This window comes from Pseudorca crassidens, chromosome 15 (assembly GCF_039906515.1).
Source record: "Pseudorca crassidens isolate mPseCra1 chromosome 15, mPseCra1.hap1, whole genome shotgun sequence".
Taxonomy (NCBI): domain Eukaryota; kingdom Metazoa; phylum Chordata; class Mammalia; order Artiodactyla; family Delphinidae; genus Pseudorca; species Pseudorca crassidens.
Window position 1 is genome coordinate 3,478,817 of NC_090310.1, and position 13,255 is coordinate 3,492,071.

The 13,255-nt window shown below is 64.4% G+C and overlaps 1 protein-coding gene across 1 annotated transcript in view; it reads right to left on the reverse strand.

Moving 5' to 3' along the window:
- Positions 1–1,461: 1,461 nt before the first annotated feature.
- Positions 1,462–13,255, reverse strand: part of RADIL (Rap associating with DIL domain) — a 56,791-nt gene continuing 44,997 nt past the window's right edge. The window contains exons 6-14 of the mRNA XM_067705395.1: positions 12,286–12,398; positions 11,434–11,671; positions 10,575–10,747; positions 5,519–5,669; positions 4,344–4,534; positions 3,877–4,228; positions 2,774–2,913; positions 2,285–2,424; positions 1,462–1,803 (exon numbers count right to left, since the gene is read on the reverse strand). Of these exons, the coding sequence (XP_067561496.1) occupies positions 1,698–1,803; positions 2,285–2,424; positions 2,774–2,913; positions 3,877–4,228; positions 4,344–4,534; positions 5,519–5,669; positions 10,575–10,747; positions 11,434–11,671; positions 12,286–12,398 (1,604 nt within the window). The 3' untranslated portion in view covers positions 1,462–1,697. The remainder of the gene's footprint in view (positions 1,804–2,284; positions 2,425–2,773; positions 2,914–3,876; positions 4,229–4,343; positions 4,535–5,518; positions 5,670–10,574; positions 10,748–11,433; positions 11,672–12,285; positions 12,399–13,255) is intronic.

Here is a 13,255-nt window from a genome sequence, read left to right on the forward strand (position 1 = left end):
GCCCGGAGGATGGCGCGCGAGCAGGGCGCACTCACCTGGGCCGGGCGCCCACTGCAGCCGCGCCGAGGGCGGACCAGGGTGGCTGCTTCCAGAGGTCGGGTTCTGTCGGGTTGTCCTCACAGCACTTACAGCGCTGGCCCACTGATGTAGAAAATGACAGTCCCATCGTGCTCCACTTTCCTCGTCTGCAAATGGGGATAATCACAGTGCTGACCTCAAAGAACATCCCGGGAATGAAGTGTGTCCTTCCCTGCAGAGGGATCCGAGGGCTCTCAGCACCTGCTCCCTGCCAGCGAGAAGCGCAGCTCGGAGGTCTTCCCCCTTCCCTGGGGCCCCAGCCCTCCCAGGGGCCCCAGCCCTTCCCTGCCCGAACTCTGCAGTATGCAAGGGGTTCCCCCCCTACCCCATGCAGCTCCACGGGGGGGCGGGGTGGGGTGGTGCTCAGCAGGCCTTGGGTCAGCCGCCAGCCTCCCTGAACTTGTGCCCTTGTTTCCGTTTAGGGCTTTCAGAATTTTGGGGGGTTCAATTGCCCATTTTAACTGACTTTTTAAAGTACATTTCATCCACCGTTTTGGGAACTGCTTCAGGTCAGGTGGAATCCGGACACCTGGTACTGAGCACCCGCAGGCCCGGGCCCCCACCTGCACTCTCTTCTGCGCCCACAGCTGCCCGAGGCCCAGTGCCTGGGACACACCTTCCGGCCGCTGGTCCCTCCACGAGACCCCTTTCCACGTAAGGGGTGTGTCTGCAGCTGCCTGGCCGGGACCCTCTCGTCCCCAGAGTCTCTGTTCCTGTCGAAGAGGAGGACCCCAGCCCAGAGCCCAGGGAGGCGCACGCTGCCGAACCTGCCGAAGACACCCAGCCGGGAGGTGCCCGCGCCCGCTGCCACTGTGACACCAACACGGCCCTGCACGTGGTCAGCGGCCGGTGCAGGAGGCGGGCCCCCCCACCAGGGTGAAGCAACGGCCACCAGGTGGACACCAGCCGGGCTGCAGACTGAGAGCCTGGGACCAGCCAGCCTGGTATTAGGGCCCAGCCATGGCTTTAGCGACCAGAGAGGACATCAGGAGGGGTGTGAGTCTGAGGGGGGAAGCCTGGATACCCACAGTGGGTCAAGACTCTCACTTTATAACCTTCTAGGGGGTTCCAGACCCCTTCTTTGGGACCGTGCTGAGTGTGGAATCACCGAGGGTGCAGCCCCCTCTGATGGGGGCGGCTCTGGCCCTTTCCCTCGGCAGGCTGTCTGCATCTCCCCCGCTGCTCCTTGTTTGCGGGCAGGGTGGAGGGCAGGCGAGGAGCAGTTAGAGCCATCCCGGCACCCCAGCGAGCCCTGTGTCTCCCCGGGGTCTCTCCCGCGCTGGCAGGGAGGGAGCAGTTCCTCGGAGGGCACCGCCCCACCTCCAGCAACCCTTCTAGGGGGCCAGCACGGTGCCCACCCAGACTCCACGCCCCGCCACCCTCTACAATACGAAAGATAGTTTATTGAATCTATACTTTAACACTCAAATCTTCAAACACGAAGGCTCTGTGACAAGCATCACAACTTAGTGTTATGTGTCATATCAATAAAACAAAATGTACACTAGGGACTGCGGCTAGCGTCCTGTGGGTGACGCAGCCACACCGAACAGCCTGGCAGAAGGGGCCGTAACCTGGGAGCCGCAGGCGTAGGTGCTCGGGCCGCCCCTGCACGGCGCCTAGGGAGGGGGCGTGCGGAAGCGGATCTTCTTGGCCGTTTCCACGTCTGACTTGGCAACCAGAAACCGCACCTTCTTTCCCCCGTGTCGGATCAGATCCACGGCTCTGAAAGCAGAGAAGGGGTGGGGACGGTGTAGAAGAGCCCTCCGGGTGAGGACTCAGTGCCGGTCCGGCGGGCAGAGCCTCCTGGAGGCGCTGGGGGGCGACCCACCCCCCCACCCCGCCACCCCCCAGCTGTCACCCCAAGTGGACAGTTACAGTCAGCAACCCTGAGCCCCCCGTGCTGTGACAGAGCATCGGGATCACGGAGCCTGCGCTCTCGCGGCCTGGTCCAGAGCCCGCCCCACCCCAAGGTGCCTGAGCCCCTGCGGGGACCGGTGTGTCATCGGAGGGCCAGTGCGGGGGAAGGGCGGGGGGTGGCCCTTGGGAGCCGGGCCGACGGCTGTGCCTCCATTTACTCAGCTCCGACGTCCCAAGGGTGGGCGTGGCCTCCCACAGGCGGGGGGCGGGGCGAGGCGCGGTACCTCAGGTGGGCGTGGCCTCCCACAGGCTGGCGGGGGGGGGGGGGGGGGGCGAGGCGCGGTACCTCAGGTAGCTGACGCCCACCAGGCTGCTGCCGTTCACCTCCAGGATGCGGTCTCCCAGCGACAGCCGCCCGTCGGACGCTGCGGGGCTGCCCGGGAGCAGGGTCTGGATGTAGAGCCCTGGGGCGCCCAGGGGTGTGTGCTGGGGGAGAAGCGGAAGCCTCAGAGCTCCGTGGGCCCCTCGCACACAGGGGTCTCCAGGCAGGGCCACCTCCGCCCCTCCCCCGGTGGGGCTCCCTGTATGGTCATCAGTGTGTCTTCAAGGACAGCGCTGGACACCATCAGAGTCCCCGCAGGCCCAGGACAGACGCCATGAGGCCTGAGGGTGCAGGCGGCGGAAGCAGCTGCTGAGACGCCCCCACCAGCCCCTGGTCCCCAGGGCCATGGGCCTCTGCCCACCGCCTGCCTGTGACCACCCCAGCTGTGGGCCCGTCTCTGGGAAAGAAGAGGAGCCTGGGGGCCTGCAGGAAGTGGCGGGGCAGCTCACTCACCATCCCGTCGACCAGGCCCATGCCCAGCCCGGAGGGGCCTCGGTCTAGCTCCACCACGAACATGTAGCAGAAGTCGTCCGTGCTTGAGCTGTGGCTGGAGGGGGCTGGAGGGGGCTCGGCCGCCGGGGCCGCACAGTCTCCTGGGCGGGCGAGAAAAATGCAGCGAGGTTAGGTAAGGTCAGGGGCCGGCGGCTCAGTCCTCTGTCCAGACTCTGCCCCGGGGGCCTGCGCCTGCCCAGGAGTCCGGACCCAGGGACATCCTGGCTTAGCTACTCCAAAGAGACACGTGCTCACAGAGGTCCAGAAAGATGCCCGTCTGGCCAGAAGGGAAAAGCCAGACCTGGACCACCATCAGGGTGACGGGGGTCAGGCCACCCTGTGCTGCCCCGGGACACCGGCCCCTCTCAGAGGCCGGGTGCTTCCGCAAGGTTGAGAAGGGGGCTCTGCTTTCCCTCCCCTGCCCTCTCCCACCGCACTTCTCAGCGGTGACCCCACGTCTGTCCCTCCGGAGCTGGGGCTCTTTTCAGCTGGGCCTTGCTGCTCCCCACGCTGAGGGTCCTGCGCCCTCTCTCTCCCCACGAGGTCAGTTGTGGAGCCCTGCCGGGGCACCGCCCAGGTCGCTGAGAGGTGTCCTGCCTCAGGCCCAGCTCGGTTCCAGTGACCCCTGCCCTCAGGGCACCCTCTAAGCTTGGCGCGAGCACTGAGGACTCACCAGGGGCCGGGCGGGGCTGGGGGATGCTTGCCCTTCGTTGCCCTCCAGCCCGGCCAGCCCAGTGTCCACATGCCCAGGGCTCCAGCTCCCCCGCCCCGCCCCCCCACCGATCCCGCTGGCCTCGCATCGGCTCTGGGGCTCAACACACGTCATGGGGCCATCCTTCCTCTCCCCCGGGCAGAGTGACTCCCCGAGTCCCCAGCTGCCCGGGCCTGAGCCACGCGGTGCCCTCCCCAGCTGCCCCAGGAGCCTGTCCTGTGTCCAGGGCAACAGGCGCTCTGACAGCCCGGGCCAGACGCGACACCAGGGCCCCGCAGGGGAAGGACCCCAAGGCAGTTGCCCAGGAGCCAGCAGGGCCAGGACTGGGGTGCGGGCCTGGCTCGGGGCTCACCTTGTGGGGCTGCACACCCCGGGCCGCTCGGCCCGTTCCTCCTCCCTTCCAGAAGCACTTCCCCACAGGCACTGCTGGCTTCTGGCCAGTCGGGGACAGCGGGTTCCAGGCTGAGTGGGGTGCCGGGAGGCGTGAGCAGGCACGAGGGGTCCCCGTGTGGGTCCCCGGCCTGGGCCCCCCCACGGCTCACGCGGCCTGGCGGCCTTCCCAGAGGGCCCTGTGCCTGGGGGTCCCCCGCGGAAGGAGGCGTGCGCTCCAAGCCGGCCTCACGGGCTCCCCTGCCAGGGTCCCTGGAAGCCAGGGGGCGGCTCTGGTCCTCAGGGTGGCCCTCGGGGCTGGTGTGTTGCGGGCCCTGGGGGAGGGGGAAAGAACTCAGCACCAGGAAGCCCGATGTGCTGGGAGGACAGAGGGGCCCCCCAAGCCTCCGCGGCCTCGGGAGCCCCCCGCTCCTGCGTCCACCCCGGTACCTGGAGACACTCTGGCCGCGCGGGCCTGCCGCCGGGGCTGGGCTTGCTCCGCAGGCTCCACAGGAAGTGGCGGATGTAGAGGAGGTGCTGGTGGAGGCTGTCGTCCAGGCAGTCGGCCTCCAGATCCACCTGGAAGCCCTCGCTCGGCAAAACGATGGGTGGGGGGTTTTCATAGGACTCCAGGACGTCCTCTGCAGGGGCGAGGGCGGCGTGACCCCCCCGGCCAGGAGGCAGCTGCCCGGCCACCCCCGCCTGACGCCATGGGACCCCGGGGACACGGGAGGGGCCGCACAAGCCCATACGGCGCTCTCACACCTCCTGAGTCCCAGCGAGCACCCAGGATGAAGCCCCGGCGCCACCATTCGGCACTTGGGCCCCACGCCACGACCCCTGCCTGCGGCCCCTGGCTCCCCCGGGCCCACCGCACACCCCAGCCTGGAGCCCAGCTCACCCGGCCCAGACACCAGCACCCCAGGCCACCACCTGCTCCTGCCGGGCCCCCACGGCCACGCCGCCTGCACCGCGCACGTGTCACGGGGCTGAGCACAGCCTGCCTAAGTGCTGGCCTCCGCACGAGGACACACGCGCCTTCCAGACGGAGGGAAGACGGCAGCCCCTGCCTTGCTCCCGGTGCCCAGCACAGAGCCCCCTCCCTCCCTCCGCGGAAGGCCTTGGACGTGAACCAGTAAACGGGGCGGGGGACGGCGCCCAGGGCCCTAGCCCCAGGTGACCAGGTGTCGGAAGCCCTACTTCTATCTGGATCTTCCCCCGTCCTTTACTTTCCGTTTTTGCTTGTGTTATAGTGTACATACTGCTAATGAGGAGATACAAAACTCATAAAAATATACACACACGTATGTACGTCTGTCTCCACACGTAATACACCCAGGGCAAGATGGCTCGACACCGTTTCCCGACAGGTTGTGCCGTGGCAGCTGGTGTGGAGACCCTGCTCTCCTCCTGGTGGCCGTGCACCCAGCGAGGCCCCATGAGGGGCAGCGGGGACCTCTGATCTGAGCCGAGAGCCTGGGGGCAAAGGCGAGCCTCCGCCCTGGGCCGTCTTCCTCCTCGGGTGTCCTGCCCTGTCCCCCCACCTGGGGACCCAGGGACCTGGGGGTCAAGGAGCCCCCAGGCCACACCCGAGTTCTGAGCTCCAGCCGGAGGAGAGGCCTCACCTGACTTGAAGGCTGCGGGGCTGTCCTGGGCACCTGGCTCCCAGGCGCTCATGGGGCCCATGGCCGAGGCCAGCTGGTACTGGGTCAGCAGGCGGTGCAGCTGCGCGGGGCTCAGGGCAGGGAACGCGGCCCGCAGGTTCGCCCAGCTCATCTGCTGACGAGAAGGAGCTCCTGGTCAAAGGCCGGGGACCCAGCCCGCCCCCCAGGGAGGGCCTGCCTTCTGGGAGCTCCGGCGGCAGGGCCCAGGGCTCCCTGCGCCAGCACCCGCTCCGCCCTGGGGCGTCCGTGCGGGACAGCGAGGTCAGCGAGGCCGAGGTCAAGGCCGGTGCAGAGGGCAGCTCACCCCATGCCTGTGGGCGTCCAGGGCGAGAGCCGGGTCAGGTGGCGGGGGGGGGGGGGGGGGGCGTTCCCCGGAGAGGCCAGCAGGCACCGCGCCGAGTGCCCTGCCCACCGAACAAGCCCTGTCACACCACCTCGGGGGGCTAAGAAACGGGGCGAGACCACTGGGAGGTTAGGGGGCCGTGAAATAGGACCCCCGCCTCGTACCGTGTGAAGGGAGTCAAGCAGGTCAAAGACCTGCACGAAGGCACGACGGTAGCATTAGGTGCCGCACGAGACTGCGGGGGCAGCCGGGGGCAGGGAAGGCGCCCTGGCAGAAGACAAACGGCAGGTCGCTGAGTTACCGTCTCCGTCCGTCTTGCTTCCTGGAACCCCGTCCTTCTGCTCTCGAGGAGCTTCCCAGGGAGGCCTGTGCTAGGGGGACGCTGGGGGCCTGGCGTGGGAGAGCGTCCTCAGGCCACTGTCCCCGCCATCAGGCATCAGGACTCCAGGCTCGAGCTGGCCTCGGAGGGAATATGGGAGGCAGCTCCTGCATTCGCTCCTGAGAAGTCGGAAACCATCCTGACCGCTGACCTCCAGACCCGAGCTGCTCTCCTTCTTCTCTGGAAGCTCAGCGGCGTCTCTGCAAGCCTGTGAGCGCGTCTTGGTGCAGGTCTGTTTCAGCCACTGTGCTTTTCACCCACCGGCTGCACCTGCAGTCCGGACACTCGGGTCGAGCGGGCTGGGCAACTGTCGGTTTGTCTTCACTCCCTGTCGGCCCTGCCGTCTCTGGCCTCACGCTGCTTGGATGCGGGGCCTCACTTGACCGGTCCCTTAATTTCCTTCTTTCTTCCTTCTTCTCTGTTTCGCCCACGTTTGATTTTACTGCCCACATCAAGAGGCCTGGGCGGTGGTTGTCGAGTATCGACACTGAAGGGACAGACAACATCCTAAGCTACGTGGGGAAGCGGGGAGAGCGGCCTCTTCCTGACACCTCCACCCCAAACACATGACAGCACAGGACGGCCTCGTCTGCCCGGAGGTGGTTTTGACTTTCATCCTAGAAGCCACGCTTCGCCACGCCTGTGCTTCTCCGAGGCTGGCGTCGGCGGGCGCCCCGACGGCGCTGAGCCGTCCCCCAGCAGGTGCGAGCGCCTCTTCCACCTTGCTGGCTCTGCTTCCGGGCGATCTCCCGGACTTTATCTTCCAGCTCTGCTACTGACCTCTGCATCTCTGCTGTCGTAGTTGTAACTTCCAAGAATTCTTTTTGTTCTCTTATTTATAGCATCCTGTTATGTAATGGTTACTGTATCTTCCCTTATCTTTAAGACAATTTTTTTTTTTTTTTTTTTTCTCTGTACGCGGGCCTCTCCTCACAGGCTCCGGACGCGCAGGCTCAGCGGCCATGGCTCACGGGCCCAGCTGCTCCGCGGCATGTGGGATCTTCCCGGACCGGGGCATGAACCCGCGTCCCCTGCATCGGCAGGCGGACTCTCAACCGCTGCGCCACCAGGGAAGCCCTACAAATGGTTTTTAAGTAAGTTTCTCCTCCCTGAACAGTCCGTTTTGAGGGTGGCAAACTATGGCCTGAGGCCTCTTTGCCTCACTCCCTGCCTCTCTCTCCCTCTCCTGGCTGGTTGGCTGTGGAGGCCCAGTGTCAGCATCCTCCGTCCTGCCCTGGGCTGTCGCTGACCGCCAGCCCTGCCAAGTTGGCCGCCCCCTGCTTGGAGGGCGCAGGCCCGGGCCTGGTGGTCGAGAGTGTGGGGCTCCAGCAATGGGGGCTCTGCCACCGGGGTGCTCCCTCCTTCAGGGTGAGATCCCATGTCCCAACCTGGAGACCCTCGGTCTTAAATGCTCTAGAAATAGACCCCAGTCTTCTGCCAGAGGACGGAGCGGGCAGCTCCCAGCTGTGCAGGGAGAGGCGCAGCTGAGCAGCTAGTGCACCGCTGCTCCTTCCTTGCCGTGCATTTTGTACTGAAGTACAAACACCACAGAAACCACAGAAAACCACGCAAACCTGAAGCACCCAGCTTGGTAACTCAGCGGTCCCCACTGCGTTTGGCACCAGGGACCGGTTTCGTGGAAGACAATTTTTCCACGGACTGGGCGCCAGTGGGGGATGGTGTGGGGATGATTCAAGCGCATTACATCTATTGTGCACTTTATTTCTATTATTATTACACTGTAATGTGTAATGAAATAATTATACAATTCACCACAATGCAGACTCAGTGGGAGCCCTGAGCTAATTGTCACTTGCCGCTCACTGACAGGGTTTTGATATGAGTCTGCAAGTAACTGACTTATTATGGTCTCTGGACAGTCAAACCTCTGTGCTAAGGATCTGCACTTGCCGCCCCTCCCCAGCGCCAGCGTCACCACCTGGGATCACCAGGCATTAGATTCTCGGAAGGAGCGTGCCACCTAGATCCCTCGCACACGCGGTTCACAGTAGGGGTCGCGCTCCTGTGAGAACCTGACGCCGCCGCTGGTCCGACAGGAGGCGGAGCTCAGGCGGTGACGCGAGCCATGGGGAGCGGCTGTACCTACAGCTGGAGCTTCACCCGCTCACCCACCGCTCACCTCCTGCTGGGCGGCCCGGTTCCTATCAGGCCACGGACTGCTACTGGTCCGTGGCCTGGGGGTCGCGGACCCCTGTGGTAACTTCGCCAGGGCACACGCCTGTGTGCCAGGCCCAGGGCAAGAGCAGTGTGCACAGCAGCGCCCCAGGGGGGACCCCATCTCGTCTTCCCCTCTGCAGGCGGATGCTCTGCCCAAGTCTGAGCTCCACACAGTGGCTCGCGGCTGCCCGTGGTGGCCGTGGCTGTGGACGCCGTCACTGCCATGTGGGGCTTCCTGGCTGCGCTCACGTCAGCTGGGACTTCACGGGGGTGGACGGGGCAGCCGGTCCCCTACGCGGTTCAAACACGGAGCAGCTCCCCAGGGCGTGGGAAGCGGAGTCCATGGGGCCGCCCTGCAAACACACTGGCCATCCCCCGGGTGGGTTCCATGTCGCTGCCCGGCAGGAAAGGGCCTGGGTAGCTTGGTCTCGCTGATTACCTGTGACGACCATGTCGCACAGCAGGTGAGGGAGGCAGGTGAGCTGGTGTCTGTTTCCTGCTGCTATTCTAACAAACGACCACGAAGGTGGCAGTGAGATCACCGTGAGCGCAGTCTTACAGTTCCGGGGGTCGGACGTCCAGCACAGGTCGCACAGGTTAGAATCAAGAGTTGCAGGGCTGTGCTCCTTCTGGCGGCTCCAGGGCAGGATCCGTTTGCCTGTGGTTGGAGGACTGAGGTCCCGTTCCTGTGCTGGCCTCCAGCCGAGGGCCATTCCCAGCTCCTGGAGGCTGCTGTACCCTTGCCCCGTGGCCCCGTCCTCCACCTTCAGAGCCAGCCCTTTCCTGTCTCTCTGACCCACTCTTCTGCTTCCCTCTTTCTTCTTTTGTTCAAGTATAGTTGATTTGCAACGTTCTGTTAGTTACTGGTCTACGGCAAAGTGATTATATATATATACGATCCTGCTGCGGATTCCTTTCCATTATGGTTTATCACGGGATATTGAATACAGTTCCCTGTGCTGTACAGTAGAACCTTGCTGTTTACCTGTTTTAGGTATAGTAGTTTGTATCTGTTAATCCCAAATTCCTAATTTATCTCTCCCCCCGCCCGCTTTCCCCTCTGGTAACCATAAGTTTGTTTTCTATGCCTGTGAGTCTGTTTCTGTTCTGTAAATAAATTCATTTGTATCATATTTTTAGATTTCACACAGAAGTCATATCATATGGTATTTGTCTTTCTCCTTCTCTTTCTGACTTACTTCGCTTAGTATGACAATCTCTAGGTCCATCCGTGTTGCTGCAAATGGCATTATTTCATTCTTTTTTATGGCTGAGTAGTACTCCATCGCATACGTGTACCGCATCTCCTTAAGCCAGTTGTCTGTTGATGGACATTTAGGTGGCTTCCGTGTCTTGGCTATTGAAAATAGTGCTGCTATGAACACTGCGGTGCACACGTCTTTTCGAATTAGAGTTTTCTCTGGATATGTGCCCAGGAGTGGGATTGCTGGGTCATATGGTAGCTCTATCTTTAGTTTTTGGAGGAACCTCCATACCGTTCTCCATAGTGGCTGCACAGTTTACATCCCCACCAACAGTGCAAGAGGCTCCCTTCTGTCCACGCCCTCTCCAGCATTTGTTATTTGTAGGCTTTTGAATGATGGCCATTCCAACCGGTGTGAGGTGATACCTCACTGTAGTTTCAACTTGCATTTCTCTGATAACCAGCAATGCTGAGCGTCTTTTCATGTGCCTTTTGGTCATCTGTGTATCTTCTTTGGAGAAATGTCTGTTTAGGTCTTTTGCCCATTTTTTTATTGTGTTGTTTTTTGATATCGAGCTGTATGAGTTGTTTGTAGATTTTGGAAATTAAGCCCTTGTTGGTCTCATCGTTTGCAAATATTTTCCCAGTTTTAAGGACTCGTGTGCTTAGACAGGGCCACCAGGTGCCCCAGGGTGACCTCCCCACATCAGCAGGGCCCCCTGTGGCCACAGCTGCAGGTCAGAGACTAGACACAGACATCCTGGGGCCGTTATCCCGCCTGCAGGTGGGAACAGCTGTGGACTAAGCCACTGCAAGCCCACTGAGCCCCTCCTGGTCTGCAAGCTGGCGACCGTGCAGGGTGCCGCCCCATCCTCGCTGCGCCCGCTGCCCCCACCCTCCATACCCCTCCCACCTGCACGAGCTGGGCACTGGGCGTGGCCAGCAGGCTGAGTGTGCAGGAAAGCTTCCGGAAGAAGCGCTCTCCAGCCTCGCCAAAGCCGGCATTCCGTGTCCACTCCAGGAGCTGCTGCAGGCGGGCACAGGCCTGGACGCCTCTGGGCCAGTGGAAGCAACTCAGAGAGGGCCCTGGGAACGGAGAGAGGGAACGAGGGTGATGCCGGGCAGCCCTCGCAGGGCAGGCATGCTGCCCGCCACCCCCCACCCCGAGGGAGCCAGGCCCGGCTGGGCCCTAGTCCTGTCCTCCTCCCGCACCCCCCCCCCACCAGGCCTCTGGACAGTCGGAAGACCTTACGTCAGTTTCTAAGACAACTACCTGCTTCCAGACCCCTCTCTGGGCATGGGTGGGTGGGTATGGAGGTGGGAGGTGAAGGTGGCAGGGCAGGGAGGGGCAGTGACAGCCACGCGACCCCAAGTGCAGAGGGCCGTGGTCCAGGCTTCGCACGTGCTGTGGGCTGGCCCCACTCTCCCTGCCCCGCACCCCAGCACTGCCTCGGCCCTGAGCGCTGGGCAGGGCGATGGAGGAGATCTGGGTGGCAGTGAGGCAGGGTCAAAGGCCACGTCACTTCCCTGAGCCTGCTGCCTCCTCGCTCACAGGGGCCCCAGGCCACGCGGGGATAAAATAAACCAGGAAAGGCCGGCGGGGCCCTGTGCAGACACGGACAGGCGGCTCCCGCTCCCACGGGGACAGGCTCTGCAGCACGTCCTCCCCCCGCGGCACCCGCCCAGACCCCATGGAGCGGGACAGCTCAGCCCGCTGGTCTCCAGAAGGACACGCTCAGTGGCCCTGCGGGCTGTCCGCCCCGGACCCTCACCCTTGTCCAGGAGCTGGTTGAAGAGCAGCGTGCCGGAGAAGAAGAAGAGGTAGGCCAGCACCTGGGCGGCGATCTCGGGGTGCACCTGCAGCGGCCGCAGGAGGTCCAGGGTGGCCTGGTAGATGGACACGACGCGGTGCAGCTCCTCGGGCAGCTGAGGGGCCGAGCACCAGCTCTCGCGGCACTCCAGCTGGAAGGGGGGGCACTCCAGCAGGGCCGGGAGGCACACGTACAGGGACTGGGGGCGAGAGGAAAACACCGGCTGCTGTGGGCAGGGGCCCCGGGCCCGACCCATCCCACTCACGCCTCGGCCAGACCACGTGTGTCAGCGACCCACGTGTGAGCGCCGGGCTCAGCCAGCAGGAGCCGCGGCGGGGAGGGGGGTCGGTAAAGCTCCCAGCGAAGGCACAGATGACACGGGCTGCAGGGGCTCCGGCAAAGGGGCCGGACGGCACCCAGAGGACCCTGAGGGCAGGGGGCTTCGCCCTCTTCTTATCAGAAGGGTTTTACTGGACGGAGTGGGGGCGGCAGAGCCCCGGGGTCCCCCGCTCGGCTCTGAGTCCCGCGACATCGCCGCACGGCTGCCCCCACCAGCGTTAGGGACGGCGCGGGCAGGGGAGCCAGGGCCACGGCAGCCGGAACCACCGCACGGCTGTCCCGCCGTCCGAGCCGCCTCCCCAGAGCAGCCGGCCTCGTCTCTCTCGCTCGCTGGCCCCGCCTGGGGCAGAGGACTCGCTCGACGAGAGCAACAGCAGGTGAGGGGGCCAGGGCCCGAAGCCGGGGTCCGGGCGGGCAGAGGCGGCCAGGCCGGCACCCAGGTCCCCCGGGAGAACGCGCACGCAGAGGCCGTACCTTGGAGACGTAGTACACGCACTGCTGGAAGGCGTACAGGATGACCTCCTCCAGCACGGCCATGGCCTCCTCACTGGCCGTGAGCGTGCAGGAGAACAGGGACTCCTTCGAGCCTGCGGGGGAACGTGGCGCTGTCACTGCAGGGCAGGGGAGGGGGGACTCGGGCAGGAACCTTCTGGAACTGCCGCGAGTTCAAACCCCCACCCGACGCCTCCTGAGGGCTCCGCCCAGCACCTCCTCTTGGGTTTGGAAAACGTGACAAACCAAAGCCACGGGGCCCCCGGGACCCGGCTGAGGTGGCCAGGACCCCAGGCCCCGAGCTTCCAAGCCCACGGGCACCAACTCGATACCAAGCGCAGCAGATGCTCGCACGCTAGCAGCTTCCGGATACGGGTCGGGACCAAGTGCCCAGCGCTGGCAGATCCTGGCCCGCAGGTCACTTCTCACTCGGGAGACAGGTCGAAGGACACCTGGCCAGAGGTCCTAAGGAGGCCGTCACGACACTTTCCCGAGAAGCCCAGATGGCCCTCGTGCCCCGTTCCCCCCCACTAGCGCCCCCCAGGGAAGACACTGCCGTGTCTCAGGCACAGAGCGGAGACCCTGGGCGCTCAGCACCTCGGGGGACGGGCCTCCCAGGCTGGGCAGCGGCCAGGGGGCTGCAGCTGCGGCTGGGACTGGGGGGTGTGAGCGACGCCAGCTGACTCCCTCCCCCGGGTGGGGCTCCTGTACGGCCAAGAGGCCAGGCTGGCCACGGGGTCCCCAAGACCAGGGGCCCAACAGGGAGGGGCCATCCCGAGGGGCCTTCCCGAAGTCGGGAGGCATGAGGTGCCTGGTGCCAGCGGCCCCAGTGGCACTTGGGGAGGGACCGGACGGGATGCCCGCCTCCGTCCTCCGCTCGCTCGGCCCCTCGCTTCTCCTGACGAGGACGGAAGGCCGGCGGCAAGGCTTTCCTGCGCTGCCCGTCCCGTGC